Source organism: Aythya fuligula, chromosome 22 (assembly GCF_009819795.1).
Source record: "Aythya fuligula isolate bAytFul2 chromosome 22, bAytFul2.pri, whole genome shotgun sequence".
NCBI lineage: Eukaryota > Metazoa > Chordata > Aves > Anseriformes > Anatidae > Aythya > Aythya fuligula.
In genome coordinates, this window is record NC_045580.1 from 6,839,820 (window position 1) to 6,865,721 (window position 25,902).

Below are 25,902 nucleotides of genomic sequence, written 5' to 3' on the forward strand. Positions count from 1 at the left end.
TTTGGGAAGGGTCCCAGCTGCTCACCCCAAGAATCCATCCAGAGGTGTCAGAGGAAATACGTAAGGCGAACACCCGACATTTCTCCTACCACCCCGAGATCCGCTGCTCCCTTCAGTGCTGCGGAGCAGAAAGCCCCAGCCACGGCCCTGCAGCTGGGGGCACCAAGCTTCTGGAGGCAGCACCTAAACCCCTGCCCTCCCTACGGAACCGAGAGTGAAAATAGCACCGCATGCAAATGGCTGGCAGGGGCTGCGGGGCGGCGAGGGGGCCGTGCCAGCCCCGTGCAGCAGCACAGCAGCGCACACGGATCAGCAAGAGCGAGCAGGGAGCAGCAAACGCCTCCACCCTGCCACTGCTGATCCCCTGCTAAACCTTCCGTCTCTTTTCATGGCCAGACTTGTTTCCCTGCCTCCTTTTTTCTTTCTAAATACATTTTTCTCAGTGAAGGAAGCTCAGAAACACTTTTACAGGCTCAGACAGGATTGCAGGCCCCGAGTTAGCTGCATGGGTCAAACAGTCACGAAGGCTCTGCAGGCAGCACATGGCATCGCTACCTACAGTCAGGGACGCAAAACCACCTCAGCTTGTCACCATCCTCCCCTTCCAGAAAAAAAAATCCCTAAAAGTGGCAGCAAGCCTCCTGTAATTCTCTCAGATGTGCCGTGCAAAACCCATGACCTGTTTGGGGGCTGGGTTTTGTGGAGGTGGAGGGGAGAGAGTTGTGTGGTTTGACTGTGCTGTTTGCATTTCTGCCAAGACACAATTTGCTGCATAACCCGCACTTGTGCACACATGACCTACAAACACTGCACGACTCATGCTCAGCTCATGCACTGTGCCTCAGCGCAGCAGGCCCGAGCAGCCTACTTTCCTCCTCTTGTTTGCTCAGCAATGCTGCCGAAAGCCTTAGAACTGCACCAGAGATACGCTTCCCCAGGACCACCCCCAACCCAGGAATTCAAACTGCATCGAGCTTTGTAAATCCCTCAGCACACAGAAGCCTGCGTGCAGGATTTGTACGCTCAGAAATTCAAAGGTTTTCTGTCGCCGAGTTACTGAAGCTCCGGTTCCTATTCGCCATCAAATCCTTCCTGGACTTCTTACCCTATTTCTCAGAATAAATTCTGGTCCTGTCTCGGAACACGCTTTTGCAGGCTCTCCCTGTGCGTGCACCAGCTGAAGGCAGCAACCAACAACCCAGGCTGTTACATATATTACAACGCTGACATACCCAAAGCCCCCCGCAGGATCGCAGCCTTTACTAAATGGATTGAAGAAGAAAGGCGTAGGTACCACACTGCCTTCACATCTCCCTACTTAGGATCTGAATTCTGAGTACTTCTATGTCTCCCTAATCTTTTCAGGAAAAAGAAACAAAATCATGTAAATACTAGAGCAAAAAATTACTCACCTGGTGTGTTTTGGGGCAGTCAACTTGTCTCTTGCACAAAGGGCTCTTCGGTGACTTATTTGGGGCCTCTGAATTAATCAGATGCTAAATGGTCTTGATGTTGTGCGTGCAAGATATGGAAAACCTAACAGCCTTTGGTTTCGTGTCTCTTATTTAAGTTCAGTTTGGTGGTCACTTTTAAGTCGCAAGAGGAAGTTGAGGACTACATCGAGGGTACTGACAAATCACAAGGCAGAAGGTACTGCTAGAGAGGCGAGCAGAATGGCAGATGCATTTGCCTGGGAGCACACGGTGGGAATGCAGCTTCAGAAGACAGTCCAGACGTGGCTGGGTCCCACTCCTTTTGCCACAGCAGGCCGAGCCATCAGTCGTTATGTGAGAAGTCAAGAACAAAGAAATCCTTGGCAAGCAACCCTTTCACAGCCTGTGCTCCCTCCTGGCTTTCTCTTTGGGAATCCAGTTGAAGAACAAGCAGCGCAGCACCTCGTCAGTCCCACAGGCTGGGTCTTGTCCTGGTGAGGTATCGCCAGGAAGCAACATCAGCTCTGCTGGGCATTACTGCCAGTAGTGTCCGGGGGCAGAGATAAGCACGCATCTTACTGCCTACAGAGCCACTGCCAGGATGCTTTTCACATCATGGCCAGCTTCTCCACTTTGAGACACAGGCAGGACACACAGCACAGGCTGCTATCTGCTTACACCCCCCCCTCAGTCACTCCGAAAGCTTATTTTCATCTTTCCTTTCCTACGGAGTACCACAGCATTCATTCACTGTTCACTACCCCAGCAGCAGGGGTACACAGAAAAACTTTCTCTCAGCAAGCAAAGGGCAAGAGAGGTAAATTTTATCCATGCTCAAAACCCTTTATGATCCAGAACACAGTTAGCTTCAAGGTGGCAATTCCGCTTTGCACCAGAAAGATTTGCCCAGGATTTAGCCCACTCTTTGCAAAGAGTGGAAGGCACATCTGGAAAAGAAGTTATTCATTTCCATGGGGAACTGTCTGATGTACTAGGGCTGAAAGTGGAACAAGAAAGCCACTTCCTCTAGGCTGCACATCCCACCAACATCCTTTCTCAGGATAGTTCGAGTTGTAGAAACACGGTGTCATCACAAAGCACAACCTTTTTACATATTACTTTATTGTAGACAGGAGAACAATCAATTTCTTTATCTGAAGAAGCAGATCTACAGCTAACCTGCTTGGCAGGCAGGAACTCCACACCTGCCATCAGCAGCCAGCACTGAGCTGCTGAAGGGGGGCTCAGTACGCCGTTTCCCACCATCCCATGGCAGTTTTTATAGCTAAGCAAGAACACAGGATGGCAGTTTTACACGTTCAACTATATCCACCTGTACTCAGCCAAATAAAGTCCAGGATAAAGCAGTGCAATTTATTGGCAACGGCACATAAAAGCCTCCAGTAAACTTGTAACGTATGGAAGAAGACAATTTGATCGATGCCACACACCAAAAGGAAGCAAAAACCAGCAGCTCTTTAGGCATCAGAACAGAGCTGTGAGAGCCCCCCAGAGTACTGCACCCAGACTGTGGAGCCCCCAGCACAAGAAAGATGTGGATCTGTTGGAGGAGGGCCACAGAAGATGATCAGAGGGCTGGAGCACCTCTCCTGTGAAGAACACAATTCTATGAATTCCACTGCTCCCTGCTATACGCTATTGGGCAAGGTTGGTGGTAGAGAACGTACGCTCTTTTTTACAGGGCAGTATTGACACATGTTTAACTGTTTCCCAAAAATGAACCATTTCACCAGAAGAGAGGAGGAACAAGACAGTTCTTCTGAACACGGAACATTCCTTGGCACGATTCCTTGAGTCAGTACTTGAGGTAGATGGGGTTACATTTCCACAGACACGGAGTCCTCATTTGCGTTTCTGATTTTAAAAAATAAGTTGTATGTGAATTGTGCTTCATGTCTGCAAGTAGGAGATGTACCCAGTAATGCAGCTGTTCAAGTAAAAAGATAAAGCTCAACAACGTAAGGTAACACTGCTGTGCAGATGGCAACTTAAAGTAAGAAGACGCTAGGAACAAAATGTTGATCCTGTAATTAAGTGGTAGATCAAGCCAAGAAACAATTAAAAACCAGTAGGTTCTCTTTGCTCCAAGACAAAGGATGCCATATACCAACTCAGTCAGGCTGTTCTAAGTCCTTTGCTACTATGTTGTAATGAAAATGAGAAGAATACGTTGTCAGTGCTTGACGATGACCTTAGAGAGCCGATGTGTCACTCCGGAGTAGTCTGCTCTTCAGGCAGGTTGAATTCAAGGGTGCAGGAAAGGAGGGATATCACCAACCACAGAGGAAACAAATTAGAAAGTAAACTAAGAGACAAACACTGTCAGACCGCTGGTGGGAAACAGGCTGCACAGCTGTAGGCACCGAGGTTTCTGTAGGCACTGGAGAAGGGAGGTTTCAGGAGAATTCCCCCCGCCACCCAATAAATTAGAAAGAAGCTCAAAATAATGATTTTTGAAATAGGTAAGAGTGAATTATCCCATCAGCATTATTATTCCGATATACCAAGATGAGAACGGGTCCTTCAATCTGCATTGGTTATCCAGCAGCCTTTGTATTTTCTAGCCAAGATTTTCAGTGTTGTAATTTTGTTCTTTATCCATAAATTTGATCTCTCATCAGTATGGCTCTTCCTCATCTGTGTCCTGAAGAGAGAGTATGAAGAGAGAAATTGAGACTACGTACAAAGACATGAAACAAGTAATGAATTTGACAAAAAAAAATAAGTCTGCTAGGCTTCAGACAAGAGCATAAATGCTTTCCAAATTGCTGGTGTGCTTCAACAAATTAGAACTGGTAGTTACATAAACACTTGTAGCTAAGTCTGTTTGACTTACCACAGACACAGACAAATTGTCACTGGATAATCAACACATGTGGTCCGTTTTAAAAGAGGTAGGAGCTAAAACTTAAGCAAAAGACAAAGTGCAGAAAGATGTCTTCTTAAAATGCACTCCTAACTCCTGCAGAGCAGATCCAGAGCAGCACAAGCTGTTGGGTGTTTCAGCTCTGAACAGCCCTATACTCTCAGATCCCCATCATCTATTGTTCTAACCACAGTAATGATTTGATGGCATCCTCACAACCAGGCTCTGCAGCTCTCAGCTTGCAAGATGCTCAAACATACAAGCCCTATATGGGAAATCTTACCAATTTTGCAGTAATCTTAATTATGAGCAATTTTTCATCAACATTGCAATTTTAACTATTTGGTAAAGTATTAAGTGTGAGAAAGTGTTTTACAGAAACCTCAAAAAGTAGACTCCCTATAGCGAGCGAGATGGTGTTCAGAGAGTTGTTAAGATGAGTATCAGAACAAAGTATCTAACCAATGCCAAATTACTCAACATGAAAGCACCACAACTACGTTCAAGTTTGCCTGCTCTCAAAGGATGAGAAGACATTTTTCAACCTTCACAATCTCCATCTATTAGCACGTCTCACTGTATCTGAGCTCCCATCTTTTCCCAATCTCTCCATTTGCACCGAAGCAAAGGTACCTCCCCGCTCCCCAGCACGTCACTTGCAACAGCCTTCCCACCTCCCTTTGCAGCCCTCCCCTTTGAATAAAGCATTTTCTGCTTCCTGCATCTCTCAAAACTCGTTGCCAATACTGCTGCTCCGTTACAGCTGTGAAGAATTATAAATATTTCATACATAAATCGTATATTTGCTCATTCTTCATTCTATACCTATTAAAGTGTAGAAACAACCAGCACACATCAGTCTGAAAGCTCACACATTTACTGCATTTAAAATCACTGGCATTACAACAGTGAATCAAGCAATACGTTTAAATCCTCCTTAACATACTTCCTGGCTGCGTATAGACGATGTAAAGCTGCGTCTGTGCTAGGTTTGCTCTGTAGGACACCAGGTTCAAAAACAAAACCACTCTCCAAGCAGGCATATTAGTGAGCTTACTCTGGAATGTGTCACGCTTAGTGTTGGGGCTGCTAAAGCCAGCACACACACCTCAGACGTATGTTTTGCAAAATAAATACAGCAGATGGCAAACATTCAGTAGTTCCAGCACAACACATCAGATTAACAGAGGCTTGTTGTTAGGGTATAGCAAGTGAACAGAATTAGAGGACACCACCCATTTCATGAAGCAAACAAACTGAACACCCCACAAAAACAAACACGAAACCCACAAGAGTTCAGCAGGATTCTGTTGTGACCAATGCGTTCTAAGAAGGGAGACCTCTAAGAAAGACAGAAGGCAGCATGCTACCATCTGCACAGAAACAGGGTAAAGAAATGTTCCTGCCTCCACATCTCACCATAGCCCTGCCAGACCCCAAACTGGTTATCTAGAGCCTTTATAGAAGCTACACAGTATAGCGGTTAGCACTTAAAATTCTTAATATTTGTCTTGAAATATCAGCTTCCATTTAAAGTCAAAAGAAAAAAAAAATCATTTTGGGGGATCTCGGGACAGCTCCCGCTGCCAGTAACGCACCCTGACCAGCAGTTCTTATCCCCGATAGCCAAAATGTGGAAATCACCATGGAGCATAAGCATAGCCAACTGGGACTGTTCTCCAAAGCCCAGAGAAATTATCAACACCTCTGGTTGCTGCTCGTGCACCTCCTCTGAGCGCTGATCTTGACAAAACCACTTATGAAAATAGCAACTTTCACTTACCACACAGTTCAAACACCAAGCTTTCAGTCTTCCTGAGCAGGTGTCTGTGTGTTCAGACCTGGAGAACAAACATAGGATGAGGATGGACTTTTCCCCACCACCACACACTAATATTTCCTATGGACTATGAATTCTACTTCTCCCACACTGCCTTGTGGCTCTGCATAACAAGCCTCCAAAGAATTGAGAGTGTCAGGTCTCTTTTTTCAAAGGCAGACATTTCATATAACAAGTGCCATGAAGAATGTAAGAGGTGCTTTTTGGCTGGAAAATCTTACCACAATAAATCAAAACGTTGTATTAAAAGTCCAGTCCTAAAATTTAGCACGGAATGAATTCTTTGCAAAACCAGGTGTAACTCCAGCAGTTTGCTGCTCTCACTACTATAGCATGGTGACCCTTCACAACACACAGTCCTCTCCAATTCAGATGGAAATCCAGTCTCCAGAGCCTGTTCGGGACTTGTCAGCTGTGCTCAGGCCAGCACTGAGGGAACCAGATAGCATTATGCTGTTTTGTTGCTACTGATCTTTCATACCAAAACACAACCCATAAAGCCCACAAAAGCAAAATATCTTTTGCTGATTTAAGCAAAATAAATCTGACTGCAGAAGTGAAAGACTACCCAACCCTAAACTGCTTCAGTTCCATGGCTTCACGCCGTTGACAGAAAAAGGGCTGTACGGCACTTACTTTATGCTCCAAAACATGGATTTTCCAAAGGTTTCTACTCACTAGCTAAATTATGCTCATAGAGAGGAAGATCTCAGTGGCCAACCTGCAGATGCTGACAGCTATGAAATGAAGGACAGTGAGGAATCATTGGCCAAGGTGGAAAAACAGGCTTTAGGTTCCAGACAGAACTTACTCATCGGACACTTCAATAGAGGATTTCTTGCAGCCTGATTTTTTTTTCTCCTTTAGCACTCCAGATTTCCTTCCCAACCTCACCAACATCAGAATGACCACAATGATGGAAGGGAGAAATACTAAAATGGACAGCAGCACCGCTGAAGTCAGCTGGAAGGAAAAGCCTGCGGGATAGACAAAGAACAGAGCAGCTGTAACAGTAGTGAAATTCTGCTTTCTGAAGTCTCTGAGGAAAACGTTCACCCAGGAAGGACTGACAGCATTTTCATACACAGCCCAGGGCTGGTAAATTTGAAACAACTTGTCTTGGAATCTGTAGGACCCTTATTACCTACCCAGCACAGTAGGATGTTTTTTTTTATATGCAAAAAACTCCAAAGGTGGGCAGGTGATGACATAGCTTTGTCAGCATGTCCAAGCTTCAGATTTGGGGTAGTTCTCACACGCAGAGCAGACAAGGAAATGAAGTATTACTAAGAATCAGAGTTTGTGGTGTGATAGTATTTTTAGACCAGTACTTCCCCAAAATCTCACTTGTTCTATTGACACAATATTTGGAGACTGGAATTCCTGAACAAGGATGCATTTTTGATTTGTTATCAGCACAGCTTCCTCCATTCCTTCCTGCCCCCAGTAAATTCAGTGGTTCTCTATGTATTTAGTACAGAATGAAGGGCTGAGGTAATTCCTGCTGTAATTCTTACATGGAAATCCAGGGAATCAATTTCCTGTGCAATGCTCCGATTTTTAAGGTTCTGATGAAGCTACAATGCAGCAGTATCACACAAGTGAGAACGCTATGAAATGGAGGCTTACCCCTCTCTGTAACTATCAGCACTGTCTGGGGAATGTTGTGGTACACATCTGGAGGATTCTTCACACTGCAGATGAACGTCCCATTGTCACTCATCACAGGGCTTTGGATAGCGATGGAAGCATCACCCTTGGCAATGTTCCCAACCCAGGATATCCTGTCTTTGAACTTCCCCACTGTTGTTGGGTAGGCAACAGACTGATAATGAAAAATCTAAAAGAAGGGGAAGACAATAATTGCTCTAGTAAAACACTCTACAAAGAAACCAAACTACTTTTTGTATTGTAAACGAAAAGGAAGGCATATTAACAAGTCAGAAAGAATAGCTTGCAGACAGGAGACTCTCCAAGTTCCTATCTGATAATTCTGAATCTGTCCCATTTCATTAGAACTCCAAAGCTTTTATCTACCAGCCATGGCACTGACATATGTCATCATCACCCTTCTGACAAGCTTGTTCCCCTCTGGAAATCTGCGGCTGAGAAGTTGAGTCTGTTCCTTGTGTCATGCAAGACAGAGCGCGGCAGTTCTTCAGCATTTGCTTCCTGCACTTTGGCACTTCCTGCCCGACTAGTGAAGACCTAACAGACATTTCATAAGGGCAGCTCCCTTTTACCCCAGATACAGGGACACCACTATGAGTTCACACTCTCCAGGAAGTGTTAGTCACTGGTAAGCTGTAAAGATACATTTTCTGTTTGTGCCTTGAATGAGAGGCTTCCAGCCGCCTTTTTGATTTGTGTATTTATGCTTATATTTCAAAATGCTGCTGCCAAGAGAAGTAGCAGCCCATAAACCTCAGAGGCTGTCATCATGACTGTCTTCAGAGTGTCATTGCACACGTTTTTACCACTGCAAGGTAAAATCAGGAGTAGATTGCATCACAGAATTAATAGGGCATAGCTGCCTTCAAGAAAACTCCCACTCAAATGTTTTACAGTCATTCTATGTACAGCTGTAGTGTACAATGCAGTGCTTATGTCAAAACCCAAAGGTCTGCATAATCACCTCTGTGCTAGTACACATTTACATTGAATACTTTTTGCCCAAAGGACACTAAAACAATTACTGATGGGAAAGAAAGAAACAAGCAGAATCCCGCACTTCAAAGCGACGAATAAGCGCAGCAGGGCAAATGGGGAAAAGATACCATCAGATTTTCAACGTGCACAGAAACCTGTTCAATCTTCAGTACAAAAAGATTCCCTCCTTCACTTACTGTCTCCATCTGACCACCCGTGAGGGGCCGGTACGTCCAGTCCACTGTCAGACTCTCAGTGATGGGAGAACTGGATTTGAATGTGCATGTCAGCTGTACTTTTTCACCAACAAAAGCTCGCACTTTAGAGCTGGCTTTAATATCCAGGGACAAAGCATTGCAGATACCTTTTGGAACAAGCACAAAAGACAAAGATTAGGTGGTTGTTATTTGTGAGGCACGGGAGTGATGGTGCCCCGATCATACCGATGGATGGGCAGCTTAACCCCAGGCTGAAGAGGGAAGCACAGTAGCGACCACCACCCCCATCATGAAATTAAAGCAAAGCAGATCACTTCCCTAACCTGTTCTTTATGGGACTGCAATGAGCCTCAAGAAGTATTTATCTGGAAAATACCCCCAAAAACGTACAGTTTTAGACGTGGAGGTAAGGAAGTTTTAAAGGGAAGAAACTGATTCAGCCAGCCTGCTGAGGAAGCACAAGCTGCTAGCTTTAGTCCTGCCAAAAAAAAAACAAACAAACAAAAAAAAAAAAAAAGTAGTATTGACAAAGAAAAAACAATCCAGTTGGAAATGTTGATATCTCAAGTGTAGCGAGCAGAGAGGGGAATAAAGTGGCACGGGAGCGGAGCGCAGGGTGAGGAAAGCAAGCCCCGCAGCCCCCATCCGCGCCGTGCCCCGGCCGGGGGCGGCCCCACACCGCCCCTCCGCAGCTCTCTGCCCCCCGGAGGAGGAGGAGAAACCCGCCCCGGCCCCGTTACCGAGCAGGATCAGGGCCCCCCGCGGGACGAGAAGGCCGCCGGCGGCCGCCGCCGCCCCGCCGCCCCGCATGGCGCTCAGCGCCGCAACATGGCGGCTCACCTGCCCAGGTGAGGGTGGGGGCCGCCCCAAGATGGCCGCGCCGCGTCGCCATGGCCACGGGGCCTCGCCTCGCAGCCGGGGACGGGGCCCGGCAGGGCTCGCCGAGAATACCGCGGTGCCCGTTTCTGTTTTGGGGTGGTTTGTTACTTTTTTGGTACTTTACAACCCGGGGAAAACAAACAAACAAACAAACAAACAAACAAACAAAACAAAACAAACAAACAAACAAAAACCACGAGTTTCACGAGTTTTTGTTTTGTTTTGGTGTGCCGAGTTTGCAGTAGGACAGTGACTTCCTTCAGTGTCACACCATTTAGTTACACTCTCTTTTATCCACAAACCATGTTTATTTATGACGAACATAATAGAAGACAATATCGTACAAACAGATAATGTGGCCAGCACATTACAGGTAGAGTTACAAAGTCATAAAGTTAGAGGTACAAAGTCATAAAGTTACTTTTTAAACAAAGAGGCTGATGTTTTGTTTTAGCGCTGGTTAAATACAGTAATAGCTCAATGGTTTTAATGATTTTGCACTTTATTTGCCTTGGATAGATAAAGTCAATGGAAATACAGGGTATGTGTTAAATAAGATTGAACACAGGAGTAAGGTGTGCTGATGACAGCCTGGGGCAGTAAACAGCATCCAGAGAAATACTGGTGGTAGTGTTTTTGGAAGCCTGGTACAACACTGGCAGCCACTGTTGTTTTTGAAGTGAACTTGAGTGTGGCAGCACCCCATTATCACTTGCTCAGGGCAGCCTCCAGGGCTGCTACTGCCAGCCCACATCCAGGGCACCGCAGCGGGATGCGCAGGTCTGCTGGGTCAGGGCAAGAGGCATCGCACCTCACAGCTTGTCGTCCACCAGGAATAATGGGGAGAAGCAGGACCGGAGAAGCAGAAGGAAAGGAGAGCAGTCTGGGGTGCACCAGGAGAAGGGGAATGAGAGAAGGGGAGCTGCCAAAGCACATGGCCACGCTTTGCGCAGGGGAAGGCAGTCTTTGCTGCTGTCACATTTACAAAGTGTACTGAAGTTGAGAAAGACCAATATAAAAACCCACCCACAGGGAAATGTGACCCCTAATAAGAAACAGCATACATTCAGAAACACTTTCAGCTTAAAGTGTTCTTTCTGCAAAAAGACAATAAAGGTTGTAGCAGCTAGTGGCCCCTCTGATCCCTCACTTAGCTAGTCATCCTCTTAGTGACATCAAACAGGTTTTTGAGGGTAGAAAAATTAGGCACCACAAATGTACCTTTTAAATTTTAAGGTGCAAGAGTGTGTCTGCTCAGACACGGCAAATACTCAGTCTGCTGTCGTAGCATTATGTTGACTTTGTTTACTTCTGTGATTTTTTCATCTTCAGAGCCTAATTGTTCACGTTCAACAGCTGTGAAGATTAAGTAAACTTCCTTGTTCATGAGGCAAGTTCCTCCTGTTTCGCTTCAATGAAGGAAATAACACTTTACAACTTATGTTAATGTCACCCTCTTTTCTTGCAAGAATTTCAGGTCGAGCAGGGATACCACACTTGCAGCATCAGGCGTCTGTAATTCAGCTTTGTTCTAACATCCAAAATTACAAGCTCTCACCATCTGCTTCAGAAGTACCTAAGAAGAAAGATTATAAGAAAAACAAAACAGATTGATTACTCAGGATTATTGTTGAAAATAAACATAGTAGAGGCATCTGCTGACCTCAGAAATTGAGTGGTTAAAAATTAGGCTGAGATGTTTCAGCAAAGCCAGCAAATCTGGAAAGAGTTTCAGTCTTCCTGTAGCAATTTAAAATAAAGATTAAATGAATCCCAACATAGATTCAAAACTAGTGAAAGGAAATTAATTCATTTCTCCATCCACATAGCAGACAAGCTATGGAAAGCAGCAATAACGGCTTTCCTACTATGATAGGAAACATCATTGCACCTCGACAATAAGGTGGAGAAATCACTCCCATGGTTAAGAGGCAGTTATGTTGCCACTGCTTGTTCAGTTATCAGTCTCTCTCTGAAGGCTCCTCAAAAGCAAAATGTGACTATGGTCTCAGTTGTTCATGTTCATGGCTACCATGGCCTGCTGACTGTGAACAGAAGTGAAATGTGTAAGTAACAAGAAAGCATTAACTAAAGAATGTTTGAATAGATACCTGCATTGTATATACTACCAAAGACCTCTAGTCTTCTAATGGAGTAGCTTCCTTTTCTTCTCTGATCTTCAGCTTCTCCTTTTCTTTACTATTAAAAAAAAAAAAAAAAAAAAGATCAGCATCAGATATCCTGAGCAGCTGTCAGGTTCTGAGTTATATATAACATACATAATATACAACAAGAAGTTATGCAGGCTCTTCCTCACATGAGGAGCCACCTCGAAAGGCAAGAGCAAAACAAGGACTGCAAACTTCATTCATCCTGGGGCTCTGTTCTGACTGCAAGTAAGCAGCCAATTATTGCTAATTGTGTTAGCAGTTTGCATTGTAGATGCTTAGTGCAGGGTCCAAGCCAATGAATCAGAGTGGCCATGAAGATATATTTAACAAGCTTTCACAGAAGCCTTTCTCTCTCTCTTTCCCCTTTGTCCTTACAGTTCAGTATCTGACACCTCAGTCGTCTTCTCTTGCTGTTTCTTCCGATGGTGTCGACATATAATCACAATTGTCACCACAATGATCATCAGAGCACATGCAGACCCAATGGCGATGGCAAGGAAGTGGATTTCTGAGAAATGCACTGCATGGAGAGAAACAGGTAAATGAACAAGAGGGACACACTGAGTGCTCCTGGTATTAGGCTGGGTACCTCTATCCATGAACATAACCTTTTCTTAAGCTCTTTTTTCTGTTATATCCATGAACTTTCCTCATGCTTTCTCCTTATAATCCTTTTGCTTCCATGCATTTTTCCAAGTGTGCAGGAAGACCTGCCAATGTTTTGCACTGGCTAAACTCATAACCTCTGGTGGGGTTCTTGGCCTCTCACCTTTCTGCACAACTCTGAGTCGCACTTCACCAATTGTGCCATCAACGTCTGGTGGGTTCTTCACCTGGCAGGTGAATGTCCCATTGTCAGTGGGCTGTAAATTCCAGATAACAATGGAAACATCATAACGCTCAATATTGCCATCCCAAGTGGCTCGCCCTTTGAACCGTCCAGCAGACAGCTTGTAGGGCTCCTTGAGGTAATAAAATACCTACAAAAAAGAAAGAAACTGTCATTCCTGTAGTTTTTTACAGTGTTTCTGATGTAAGCAGCATGTGAAAGTGGAGTGGCACCAGCTAAGACACATGACCTAAGATGAGGAGAGTTGTGTTGGCTCAATTTCTCTCAGATGAACTCTGAGGCAATTTCAAAAGATCATACCCTTGCTCCAACAGCCATGAGATCTCAGTCCTGCTCAGGCCTAAGGCTTTGTTAGCCTGTGTTCTGTGGTCTTTCAGTTATACTGCAGTACTTGTTGATCTGCTTACCCTGACATGTTGGCCAAAGAAAATCGTAAGTTGTAAGGTGCAGGATGTTAACTAAGACCAGATTCGCCTATAAGCATGTGCAGTTTCATCAGGCCCCAAATCTTTTAACCCCGATTTCCCAAAACTAAATATAAAAATTGTTTCTTGAACCAGGTTCTGTAAACAAAACTTCTTGCTTAGAGTAATCCTTATGAACTGCAGAGAAAAGGGCCAAGATGTACTTACTCCTGTGTTTTGGCTGTGCTTGCCCACACCAACACCTGGGATTGTTTCCCAGCCAGTGCTGGGCCCTAGGAGTGTTCATTTGAGCAAGTGAGCATCAATGAAATGAAGCATAAAGGTCTCACTCACTGGCTCATGAGAGCTCAGGTCCTCAGGCTGGAAGTTCCACGTCACTGACAGCTGCGGGCTAATAGGGCTGCTGCTGGAGAAGGTGCATTTTAAACGTAGGTTAGTGCCATTCACAGCATCCACCTCCCTGGAAGTGTAAACTTCGAGGGCTGTGACGGGCCACAGTGCTGCAGAAAAAACAGCAAAGGGTTAGAGGTAAACAAAACTACTGTTTAGAGTAAAATCATCACTTATCTTTGTTTGATCTATGCAGGAGTCTGCTTTATCCTTAGTAATGTTTAACCTAACATTCAAATCCCATAGATTTAATTACTGAGGGAGGTAGTCCTGCTTATGCAGAATTCAAAAGATCCCATGTGCTTCAAGGTTTTTGCCAGCTGATATGCAGGTTGCACAGTGCTCGTTTCATTGGAGTTTGCTTTCATCTGTATTGCTGCTACAATGCTTCCTTTGTAGTTTTGTGGCTGCACAGTTAAACACTGACAGATCTGATCCCTAGCTGAGAAGAGACCACTGAGAGGGACTCTCCTATAGGAACAATACACCTTGGTTTGTTTTCTGGGGGAAATGTCTCCTTCAGGCATGAGCAAACAACATCTAGGAGGTACACTTGTAAATGGCAGCCCTCCTGCAATATGCTCCTGATTAGCACTAAAGATGCAGTATAACTTCACGTGTTAGTCCTCATCACATGATGGCAGGTGATTTACACTCTATTGCAATCAGTTCCCCACCCAGATTTCTCCAGAAAACCATCTCTTTTCGTCCAAGAAGCATTGCTAAGCACCTACGAATGGTTGCCATCTCCCATCCCAGAACTTTCTTTTACAGGCTTTGTATTATCAGTTTGTGTGGCACAAATACCATGGTGAAAACTGCCCTTATTTATGTAAGTGTCTGTTGAGAAGGTTAATAACACCACTGGACAATTATAGGGAAAGCAGGTTGAGGAATTCCACAGGAGATCATGGAGGCGAATCTGTGTTTGTTTGTCAAAGAAACATCCTCTCTTAAGGAAACCACCACAGCTGCTGCTTTAAAAGTAAATTAACATCAAGGTAGCCTACCCAGAAAGAGATGAGCAAGAGGGAACATAAAGACACTGAAAGGAAAATGAAAAATACGAAAACAAAAAGGCCTCTGAACTGGCCAAATGTTGTACCTCTGGGTTAGTGGGATAATTTCCACCAAACAGCAGTGCCAATTGAAAGATCTTGCTACTCCTGCTCTGGAAGGGGACAGTCTTCCCTGTTCCTGATAATATACTCCCCTTACTTTCCCTTTACCCATTTATAGAAGGAAAAAAAAACCTGCTAACAGAGGAAAAAAAAATAATTTCCTCTTACTTTAGGAAGATGAATTAACTTACCCCAGTGTGACTCAGGGATAAAATAGCTTATCTGGGGTTGTAAAATATGGATTCGTGGCAAATTAATACATTTCCTCTATCTGAAAACAACTCATAGCCAAAGAATTTCTTGACAAATAATCCCTTTTCTCAAAGGAGAAAATATTTGAAATGCCAAACCACTGAGGGTGCACACACTTGAAAACTTCATTGGCTGAGATCATGTTTCTTTTCCAAATATTTGATGTCAAGTTGTCCCGATTTCATTTTAAATTTCTTTAAAAGAACAAGTGTGGGAAAATAAGTGTAAAATATATTTTTATTCAAGACAAATTACTAAGAGTATGTGTGCTGATGCCTTTAGGTAAGGAGGACATGGTGTTCCCAGACCAAATTTTGATTCTAGTTATACTGATATAAACCACTGAAAAATCAAGGGACTTTTTTGCCGTCATTCTGATTTATTGTCATGTAAAGGATCTAAACTGTTTAACAATCTCTGATTGTCTAGTAACAAAGGCAGAAAGAAAATAAATAATAATAATAAAAAAAGAAAACAAACATCCGAGAGTAAAGTCCAGATTCCTGCTGGGATGAAAGAGTGAGGCAGGAAAGGGAAAGATGTGAAACCTTAGCTCAGAATTAGAGCGGTGTTCTTCCTCCTCTCAAACACACCTAAACCTGTTTCAGAGAAATTTAATCACTTGCAAGTAAACCCAGCACCAAAAGAATCGCAGCAATTGTCCACAGCAAATATCTCAGCCTCCTACAAAGTCACTGCCTTAATGAGGTTGATAATTAAGGGATGAGAAGAGGAAAGTCAAGATGGCAACGGAGGCCAGGCAATATCAGGTTTCCTTACCTCGGAGCTGTACCCCAAGGAAGAGCACAGCTCCCAGCCAGGTGAGGCCAAACATCGGGAAGACAACTCCGTACTCTGGAGGCTGAGCAGCGCAGGGAAGAGAAGTTTGTTTCAGGCACTCAAGAGCTGGATGAAAGGCAAATTTCTCAAAGCCTTCTCGGGACAGTCGAGCAAATTCCTTTCCCTCGGTTTGTGCTGCAAGGCAACGTGCGTGCCTTTTCCTGGTTGAGTCACGGACTGCTCCCAGCCCATGCAATGAAAGGCAAGGTGCGGCCGGCAGGTACAGATCACTTGTGCGTAAAACAGGGAGATTTTCAAGGTAAGATTAATTTCTTCTGCCTCCCATATTCCTTTGCTCTTTTGTGTTGCAATCATCCCTCCTCCCAGCTTCCACTTGAAACCACTCCCCTCTTGGGGGAGGTAATTTTGCTCATAAATTTGCCTTAGGTTATTTACAGGTAGCCTGAAGGAACAAGGGCCACTTGTTTGATAAAAACCTGCAAATAGTACACATATATATATAAAAAAAAAAAGCCAAAACAGACTACCCGTAGCAGTAATTTGGGAATGCATTCAGGGGGTGGAAGGTGCAACACAGATACCTATAGTTAAATTGAGGTGATCTTCATCCTGCAGAAGAATGGAGAAACTGCATTAATTAGTGTTTGTGAAATTATTGGAAAAGTCAAAAGACGAGGACATAGGATATGAGTCAAGCCCAGTGACAGCCCAGGCACAGCTGGGGAAGCCCCACTGAGCTTAACAAGCAGCACAAAGCACCAGAGAAACTCACTGGGACACAAAATGTTTTCCTAGTGGCACATGGATGTTGTGAGAGCGTGAAAGTGAGATGTACATGTGTGTCAGCAATAGCAGAATGTTTGTGTTAGCAGACCATAAATCATATAACAGCGTTTCACTTGCTACTGGCTGCGGCTGTGTTCGTGTATGACCCCTGGTCTAGTTCCAAGCAGCCACCCCGGGTTAGGAGCTTTAGTTGTGCCTGGTGCTAATGGCCTCTGCAGGGATGCCAAGGCAGGAAGGGGGAGGATGCCACTAACATTTGTGTTTTGAAGGGCTCCCTTCAGCTCAGAGTGAGGGCAGTCTTCTCGTGCAGCAATGTAGTCTGCAACTGGGAGGTTCTGGATTGCCTGGGACACACCAAGATGTCAGTGCTGGTCAGAACAAGGTTTTGATGGAAAGAAGACAGCAGCAGGACTCTGAGAATCCCTGCTAACGAGCAGCCATGCAAACATCTCTCCTCCCGTTTGCTCGTCACATCCTTGCAGCAGTTTCTGAGGAGAGTGCTGAATCCATTTTTAACTTGTAAATACCAAGCTAAAACTTTGCCAATACTGAAAAACACCGAGGACATCAGCCTCACAAGCTGCCCACAGAACAGAACAGGGAATCTTGTCTCTGCTAATAGCTCTGAGGTACCACGTGTCTATTTTCATTGGAATAATTTGGCCCTGTGTTACCTCTTCATCACTGCACCTCCCCAGATTTCCATTCAGTTACCATTCCAAAACATCATTTCCATTGCTTTCACTGCCACTGTAAACATTTATTAGGCCGGGTTGTGTTTTTGTTTTGTTGTTTGTTTGTTTGTTTTGCAGACAGAGGGTATCTCTTTTGCAGACAGAGCGATCTCTTTTCAGACTTTCTTTCAGGTGTCTGTGAGAGCGCTCAGCAGTCAGTTTGCTGGAGCTGAGTTGTTGTGGAAAAAAAAGCATCCTTCACACTGAGGGTTAAAAGTTAACCTGGAATGACAAGGTTAGAGGGTTTTGTGCACAACTGAGCCGATCGTTTTCTGTTTGCTCTGGGAAGCACAAAAGGGAACATTCCAAGGTTCCTGTATTGCTGAAAGAGGAGTTTTATGATGACAAAAAATCGTGGGAGGAAATGAAGTTATAGAAATGAAAAGAGGTGTGCAAAACACAGTTCTGAAGAGGACAATTGGCAAGAAGAGAATCATTAGAAGAGAAAGGGAGTCTTCCTGTGGCTTAAAATATCAAATTTATGCTTATGGTTTATGCATAAACATAAACTCTGTGTATGTTTCCTGAGTTCTGTCATCTTATTCTGCCCAGGAGATCTTTATCTTGAGCACTAATTATTGTCTGTCATACAAATCATTATTTTAGCATGTTGTAGGTAGACTGACATATCTCAGACATGTGGAGCTCACTGTGCGTGCTCCAGGGACGAAGAACATGGGCATTACTTTCAATGCATTCAGGTAGGATGTGCTGGAGGGGATTAGCCCTTGCTATGCTTGGTTGTTCTGCAGAATTTCTTGAATAGCTTGCAGATCTCTAACAGTCCTAGGAGATGTAATTGCTGCTCGGCAACATCAGCTCAGGTCTGAACTTGAAGCATGGTTGCACAGGCTCTGTTTTTTAACCACTGGATTCTTACTCAGGTGTGAGAGGCTGGTCCAGTCTTTCCAAGCAAGACTTTCCTGATTTGAAAGAAGCTTATCTGTTGGAATTGCAGCGGTGTCAGACCAAATGTTTGGGTCTTGATTGGCTCTCCTCAGAAGAGAGAAATTATTCACTGCATATGTAGAAACAGGGAAACGTGATCCTGATGATGGCTCCTAGAATTTGTTCTTTGGGGAAATGATGCTGTCAATTCTTCTAGTCTGAAAATGACTTTTTATAGTGGTCCCATGGGGAAAGAAAACATACCTAGTGCAGCAGCATCTTCTGAGGATGCTGAGGCTGTCCCATGGAGAGCGCAGAGCTGCAGCAGGCTGCTTCTGGCAGGCTGGCTGTGTGGAGACCATCACTCACCAATCTCCTCTACCTGTCAGCTCAAGCAGTTGGCTTTTACTCTGTTTTACTGAGGTGTTAAAAAACGTTTAAAGCTACAACAAGTGATTCCTAGAGCTGTGTGGTCCCCAGGCTCCATTCCTCCCAAATGTGTCAGAGATAAGCAGTCAGCAGAGACTGAAATAATGAAGTCTAGTCCAAGGAGTGACTTTCACACCTGAAACAGCCAAGCCTCAAGGTAAAGCCATGCAGTGGCATCTGTCTGACAAACTTCTTGCTCTAACTTCAACTACACCCTGCTACCAGGACATTTTACTTGCAGTTCATGCTCGGAAGGGAAGGGCACAACAATTTTCAGCATTGGCTAATGCTTTCTAGACAATAAAACAGGATTTTCTCTTTAGATTGTGGGAGGCAAGTGGAGCTAAGTATACAGCCCTGGTTCTGGGACTTTCCCTCACACATGGTCACAATTGTGTGGTTAGAGCAGCGTTAAACAGCACGGCTCCACAGCTCCCGTCCTCAGCCTGTCATTTGATTTTGGCTCAGTCCCACTGGGCTGGTTTCGTGTTCATGGCTTTCTTCAGCACAAGATGCCACCAATTACATGCTGATCACTGCAGAAAACCCTCAGGCACCCCCAGCTCCGCATGGATCAGTGCCTCTGTGTTACAGGTAATCGACTCATCCGGCAGGGCAGTCAGGCTGTAGGAGTTTCCAGGTTAGCACTTTGGCCTTTTGTTGTGCTTCATTCCAGCAGTCCTCACATCAGCTCCACATCTTTCCCGCAGACTGGGCTGGCACCTCTTAAAATCACCTGTCTGCGTAGCAGCAACTTCTTATCCTCAGGCAGCCCATGCAGAGTCCAGCAGGACAAGCATGTTTCTCGCTGCCGCTGCCCTTTGGCCACTGAGCAACAACCCCGGCTCTCAGTCAGGACCACATTTGTTTAATGCACAAACTGGGGAGGAGGGTCTCTTCCAGTCTTGCAATCTTTTACTAACCTTCATCATCTTGTTTCAAAACGTGCTGAATCCAGCTGTTACAAGAGCGCCGAGTCCCAGGCACCACTAGCAGTAATATAATCATTTTTCGTTTTGAAACAGATAAGTAAAAAAGTCTGACAGCTAAGGGGAGCTCCTCAATAAATTAAAGTCCCACAGCATTGTGATTAGCCACGTCATTAAATAGCAAGTTTTGGGGAAGGAGCAAAAAGCCAGCTCCATCCATCCATACATCTGGGGTCCCTTGAGATGTGCAGGGCAGGTGCCAAAGCGTAGTGCACCCTCGTGGAAGGGGAAAGCTTTGGCTTGCCTTGAGTGTCTCCTTCGGGCAGGGACGCTAAAAATCCCCAGTACCCTCACGACCGTTAATAGCAGCTCTGCTACCTCTGCAGGCTTCAAGCACAGGAAGACAGAAAGACAAGGTGTTCGGCATGCCACCGTCCCTGCAAAGCCTGGAAAGGTCCCTGCCCCAGCCCCTGGAGGTCTTCGCTGCCTGAAGCAGAAGTTTGCGAGGAGAAAGCTCCCTGCTGCACGCTGCAGAGGCAGGCACACTGACAGCACCTTGGCAGGGGCAGGAGCCCCCTCTAGTGGAATCAGGCCACTTTCACTCGGGTTATCAGGCTCGAAGGTAGTCCATGGAAAAACTGAAAGGAGCCGGTGCCAAGCGCTTCGTCAGGGAGTGTGGTGACAGGGCAAGGAGTGATGACTTTAAACTGAAAGAGGATAAATAGGTTAAATTCGATAGTAGGAAGAAATTCTTTATAAGAGTGGTGGGGCACTGGAACAGGTCACCCAGAGAAACTGTGGCTGCCCCATCCCTGAACTGTTCAAGGCCAGGCTGGATGGGGCTTTGAGCAACCTGGTCTCGTTGGAGGCATCCCTGCCCATGGCCATGGCAGGGGCTGGAACTAGGTTATCTTTAAGGCCCCTTCCAACCCAAACTCTGATTCTGTTAAACCCTCCGAGGGGACAGGTCAGATGTGTCTGAGCACTGCTGGCCATGCGGTGTTTCTGGGTGTTGAGCTTCTTGTAGTGTCTCTGGTTCCTTTGCCGATTCCCTCAGTATGTGAAGTTTCTTGCGGTAGTTTGAACTTTGAAAAAACTCATGTTGAAAAGTTGTTATGAATACGGGCTTGTTTATCTCTCCGGCTGCTCCTAAAGCAGTTACAACAGGTCTCCAACTGCGCTGGTGCAGAGCAGCCACCCCTTGCTGCCAGTGACGTTATAGGAAGACATTTTGAGCCTCCACGCTTCCTGAAGTGGGTTCATTTTATCGTTTGTGTTCTGTCTTTCTTGGCTGCTTGCTGGTTTCGCTGGAAACAGTGAGTCTCCTCGGCACTGCTCCATTCATTGCCGTACACAATTCTAGGAAAAAATCTTGGGCGTCTTTCTTGTAAGCGAGAACTTGAAATGCCAACGTGTTCTTTGTTCCTTCACAGCCAGCCTTAGTGATGCCAATCTGATCGGCAATGGTAGAGAAGAGCAAGAAAAGGAGGAACACAAGGATGAGGTTTGAGCTGTCCTTGCCCTTCCTGGGACTCCTGCTGTGTGTGGGTGAGTAGAGCTGGCCAGAAGTCCACTGGGATCCGAAGGGTGGCTGCCAGGGGTGCAGCAGAGAAAGCATGGGAGTGTGCGGCTGGTTTTGCAAAGTACATGCATCCACATCTTCTGAAACTGGCAAGTCCAGCTGCTGCTCTCCAAACTGAGTGTTCCCCTCAGAGGACAGAAAAATGGGAATTCAACCTTCTCAGGCTAGAGGAAGAACCTAAGGTCCCTATGGAATTTTTGCTTGCTGGCTCATTCGCTAAAACACCTGGTCTCCAGAATATATGCAGCAGCGTGGGTGAAGTTAAGAGCTGGAACTTCAGGCGTTACTTTCCACAGCAGCGTGAACTATGAGGGTCTGAATTTGATTCTTATTTTATTTCTACTCTTTAGTCATGCACTTTTCTTAAAACATTCTGTGATCAAGGGTGAATAACTTCCATTCTGAGTTCAGATTCACTGTGATACCAAGGTAGGGGCAGCATTTTCTACATTACCAGTTTCAACTGACCAGCATTTAAAAAGCTGTTTAAGATAAAATGAGGAGTATCTGTAAAACTATAAATAAGCTGGTAACTATGAAAGATAATTTTGAAAGGTAACTAAAAGAAAACTGCTGTAAGACTACCACTACTGTGCCAATGTGCTGCAAATACCAACTGCTATTCTGTGAGAAAATTGAGAACATTTGGTTTGGCAATGTCCCGTTCTTTTTCACATTTAAATTCATTTTATACAAAGAAAAAAATCACCTGGTAGCCTTCTCTCCAGCAAAGTCCTGTGCCTGTGTAATTTCAAATCTACAATTTTGTTAAAAGTAGCTCCTATTGTAGATCAGGCATTACCTGGATTGAGACAACAGCACTAAACTCTTAAATACACCTCATTCCTTTACCTATTTAGGATCCTTTCTATCTACAACCATGTCTAAAGCAGATCACAAGTCTGATTCAGACCTCCTAAAAACTTTTTTATAATGCTTTAGCTCCAGACTTCAATGGGGATACTTGTTTCCTACAAAGAGAGAAAAATCATGTAGGAAAACCACTTTACAGACTTAAATTGAGCATCAGGGTCCATTCTACCAGTGGCATATTCTTGTAGAGCACGGCTACACTCACTGCAGAAAACAGGCATGATTTTCCAGCACTCCTTGGCCCATGGTAATAAAGCAAAATTGTAGGGTGTACTCCGTGCAATAAATCTTTTTCTAAACAGGCTCAAAAATCATTCAGATTTCTGTTGTGCGTTACTCTATGTTAAAAATGGCTTCCGAAGAAAAATACTTCATTTTAAAACAACATCCTGTCTCAGTTAACATAATGTTCTATTTAGCACAAATATAAAAAAAATTAACATGTCTTTCAAGCAGCTGAATTCAGAAACAATATCCTTGAAGTAGGAAAGGTATATGATATCAGCAGCTAATTTGCTTAACACACGTTTTTCTTTCTTTTGTAGGTGGCACCGCAGCTCAGGAGGGTAAGTGTATTTGAGCAGCTTTCTTAATGATTTATTACACTAAAAGGACGAACTGTGCCTCACAAGTGAGAACTCTTAGTCAAATGGAAGTGTTTGAATTCTACAAATATTGTAGGATAGGAGAAAAATCCCCATCCATTGGCTGTCGTGAATTGTCCCTAATCATTGTTAGTGATCTTGAAGTAGGGTTGGGCATTTTCAGAGAGCGGCAAGCAATGGGATAACAGTGGGCTGATTTGCCAACACTTACTTTTTGTTTCCTTGAAGTTTTTGATGAAGAACTGACGGGTAAGTGTGTTTTACTGTCATTCTTCATTATATGATATGATATAAAAGCTGTAGATGCTTCATGGGCAAGGACTAGAGATATTTGAATTCAAGCAGTACGTTGGGAGGGAAACATTTCCTGTGCCTTAGTTGCTACTGCCATCACTGTTCAGAGAAATCAGCTATAATGAGTTGCCCCTAGTTGCAGTTAGTGGTTCTCAAGCAGGGTTGGATATTTGCTGGGACCAGCAAACACATGGATAAACAAAACTATCAGTGGTGTGTGGACAGACTCCAACATAAAGCTGAACATTCTGTGATGGTGTTTTGATGCTGCCTGGTACTGCAAAGAGATGAGTGTGAAAACTAAAAGTAAATGTGCATGCAGAAAATGCATACATAGGGAATTTACATGGTTCAGTAAAATCAAGGAATGAGCAGAGAAAACTGTTTTGGTGGAATCAAGGGTGGGCAGGGAAGCTTGCCAGAAGCTCTTTGTAATGATGATTTCCCTTCTTGTAGGCCCATCTTCCCATGAAGATCTCCAGGTGGATATTTCTGGAACCACGGTGAAAGTCACATATCTCATGTCTGAGGCAGTACAATGGAGTCCAGAAAGTCCAGACACTGAAGGCAATGTCTTCATTAAAAAGAATCATGACAGTTCTCCTCTCAATTTGACCTGTATAAAGAGTAATGACAATATCTACATGTACCTGAAGGCCAGAGGTGAGTGAAAAGGCACTTGGTCTATGAGAATCTACATGGACTAGAGGTAAAGCCTACATCTTTCACTGACAGATGATAAAAGAGATGAGGCCTGATTCGCAGTGCTGTGGGGCTGAGTGAATGCTATTCTGCAGAGGTTCTGCAAGGAGATGCCTTGCTCAGGCTATGCCAAACAGTAGAGCGTAGTGAAGGTATTGCACACAGTGGTCCCTGAGACCATGTGCAGATTGAAGTGGAGAGGGGATATAATGGTCTGGGCCTTCCTCCTTCCTTTCTGTTTGCTCTTTACTCCTCACTCAAAACCATTATCTTTTCCACTAGCATTAACAGATAAGTAAGGCCTGGACATAGCGAGCAGAAAGCACTTCACTGACATCTTAGATTTGTAGCCTTTCCCTTAGTCCTCTGCTGACAAGACGGGGTACCTGGCTTCTGAGCACCTTTGTCTTTCCTCCTGGCAGTGTGCACCAACTGCAGGGAGCTGGATACCTTGACTGTGACAGGGATCATCATTGCGGATCTGCTCATCACCTTTGGGTTGCTGATTTTGGTCTACTACTTCAGCAAAGACAGGAAGGGGAGACCGAGCGCTGGTGCTGGCAGTCGGCCACGAGGTAAGAGCTATTTTGGATATTTCTGCTCTCTGTGACGTCCGCTAAGTGCTAAATGAAGCACTTTGCCTGCTGAGTGAGAGAATCCTCTGCTCCCCACAAGCCCCCAAGGCCTTGCCAAACTCCGCTCCTGATAGCCACATCTGTTGCTCTGGGCAGCCTTCTGTAGGGGCCAGATGTGGCTGCTGTGTTGTGTCAAAGGCTTCCTGCCCATAGGAAACCATTTCCCAGGCTGCTGTGAAGCAGCACTGAGTTCGTGATGAAGCAAACACCGTACGGCAGATGCTTAGCTTGTGAGTGTGGCCAGCAAACCCAGCCTGGTCCTGGCCCACTCAGCTGCTCATAGATTATAAATGCTGGGATAAAAAGATGCAGGGTAGTGACTTCACCACGCTGCCTTTGTGCAGATCAGACGTTGCCATTTTTTTCCCTAGCATCCACAAAGCTGATATAAATCTTTCAGTGGGTCTGAATTCCCTGCTGTATGCTCATTGTGCCCGTTGTGTGTCGGGTTTGACAGAAATGTGATGTGCTCACGCCTATGCAGCTTGCCAAGCCAGGGGGGTATAGGTCTGGTACCCATTTGTGGAGCTGTAGCCTGGGCCTGTGGTCACGGGGCTCTCGTGTTTTCAAGTAGTTCTTCTTGAAGAAGAAAGATGAATTTCCTCCTAAGTGATCAGAAGGCCTCTGGACTGCAGCAAGGGGTCTTTAAATGCTTTATGCTCATAATAAAGCCATACAGCATTACCCATGGTATGCATTTACGTGGGATCATCTCTGTGAAAGTCCATCGTGCTATGTTAAAGGAACCATCACCAAGGATGACCCCTCTTTGTCTCTGTTGTAGGTCAGAAGATGCAGCGTCCTCCCCCTGTTCCAAACCCAGACTATGAGGTATGGAGAACATGCTTTTTTTCCTCCTCTCTTTGTGGGCTGGGGAAGGGTTGCCAGAGCTGGGAATCTGTAGCATTTGTGCTTTGTTTCTCCTTTGATGAAGCATCCAGTCCACCTCCAAGTTTTCCGGGGGTGGAGGAAAAAGGTGTTGAGGATGGGGCCCCTTCTCTTGGTGATGGCACGGGGAGTCAGGAGCAGAACTGCAGCTTCCTGCAGGCTGCACAGTGCCAAAGCAGCGCTGTCCCTAGTCTCTCTGTTGTGTTTTTTTCTTTTCTAAGTATTGTGTCGACCAAGACCTTGGAGTGTTTGAGGGTATGTGAATAAAGATTCCTGAACTAACACCCCTGCTGTTCCCACAGCCCATCCGGAAAGGCCAGCGGGAGGTGTATGCAGGCCTGGAATCCAGGGGCTTCTGAAATTCCCGCAGAAGACAGGCTGGGTGGAAAACAGTGCAGAGGAGTCGAGTGCTTCTGCCCAGCTTGCTACCGGTTCTCTGCAGGCCTGCTGAGGCCCAGGCATTTTGGGGTAAGCCAGGTGGCTGGACAGGACAGGCATCCTGCTGCCCTATGCTGTCCCACCCCACGATGTTCCTTCAGTCTGACATTAGGGATAAGAAACAAATGCGACTATTGGCAAGAGAAGTTTTCCTTCTCATTAAAGGACTGGAGCCTCACTCATTGTTCCTGGCCTCCTTTCTC

At 45.1% G+C, this 25,902-nt stretch overlaps 3 protein-coding genes across 3 annotated transcripts; 1 reads left to right on the forward strand and 2 right to left on the reverse strand.

Moving 5' to 3' along the window:
• Nucleotides 1–4,035: 4,035 nt before the first annotated feature.
• On the reverse strand, nt 4,036–9,837 carry LOC116497811 (myelin protein zero-like protein 3). Its single transcript, XM_032201744.1, has 6 exons — nt 9,768–9,837; nt 9,007–9,173; nt 7,790–8,000; nt 6,972–7,137; nt 6,104–6,161; nt 4,036–4,098 (listed from the first exon to the last, which is right to left on the reverse strand). The coding sequence occupies exons 1-6, from the start codon at nt 9,835–9,837 to the stop codon at nt 4,072–4,074; spliced, it is 699 nt and encodes a 232-aa protein (XP_032057635.1). The 3' UTR covers nt 4,036–4,071.
• A 1,459-nt stretch (nt 9,838–11,296) lies between these two features.
• Nucleotides 11,297–15,950, reverse strand: MPZL2 (myelin protein zero like 2). The gene is made up of 6 exons (XM_032201994.1): nt 15,896–15,950; nt 13,686–13,852; nt 12,847–13,057; nt 12,453–12,597; nt 12,018–12,105; nt 11,297–11,482 (listed from the first exon to the last, which is right to left on the reverse strand). The coding sequence occupies exons 1-5, from the start codon at nt 15,948–15,950 to the stop codon at nt 12,045–12,047; spliced, it is 639 nt and encodes a 212-aa protein (XP_032057885.1). The 3' UTR covers nt 11,297–11,482; nt 12,018–12,044.
• On the forward strand, nt 12,567–25,722 carry CD3E (CD3e molecule). Its single transcript, XM_032201995.1, has 7 exons — nt 12,567–12,615; nt 21,116–21,230; nt 22,683–22,703; nt 23,511–23,699; nt 24,161–24,313; nt 25,158–25,204; nt 25,564–25,722. Exons 2-7 carry the CDS (start codon nt 21,146–21,148, stop codon nt 25,618–25,620), a joined length of 552 nt encoding a protein of 183 aa, XP_032057886.1. The 5' UTR covers nt 12,567–12,615; nt 21,116–21,145; the 3' UTR covers nt 25,621–25,722.
• The last annotated feature ends 180 nt before the right edge of the window (nt 25,723–25,902 follow it).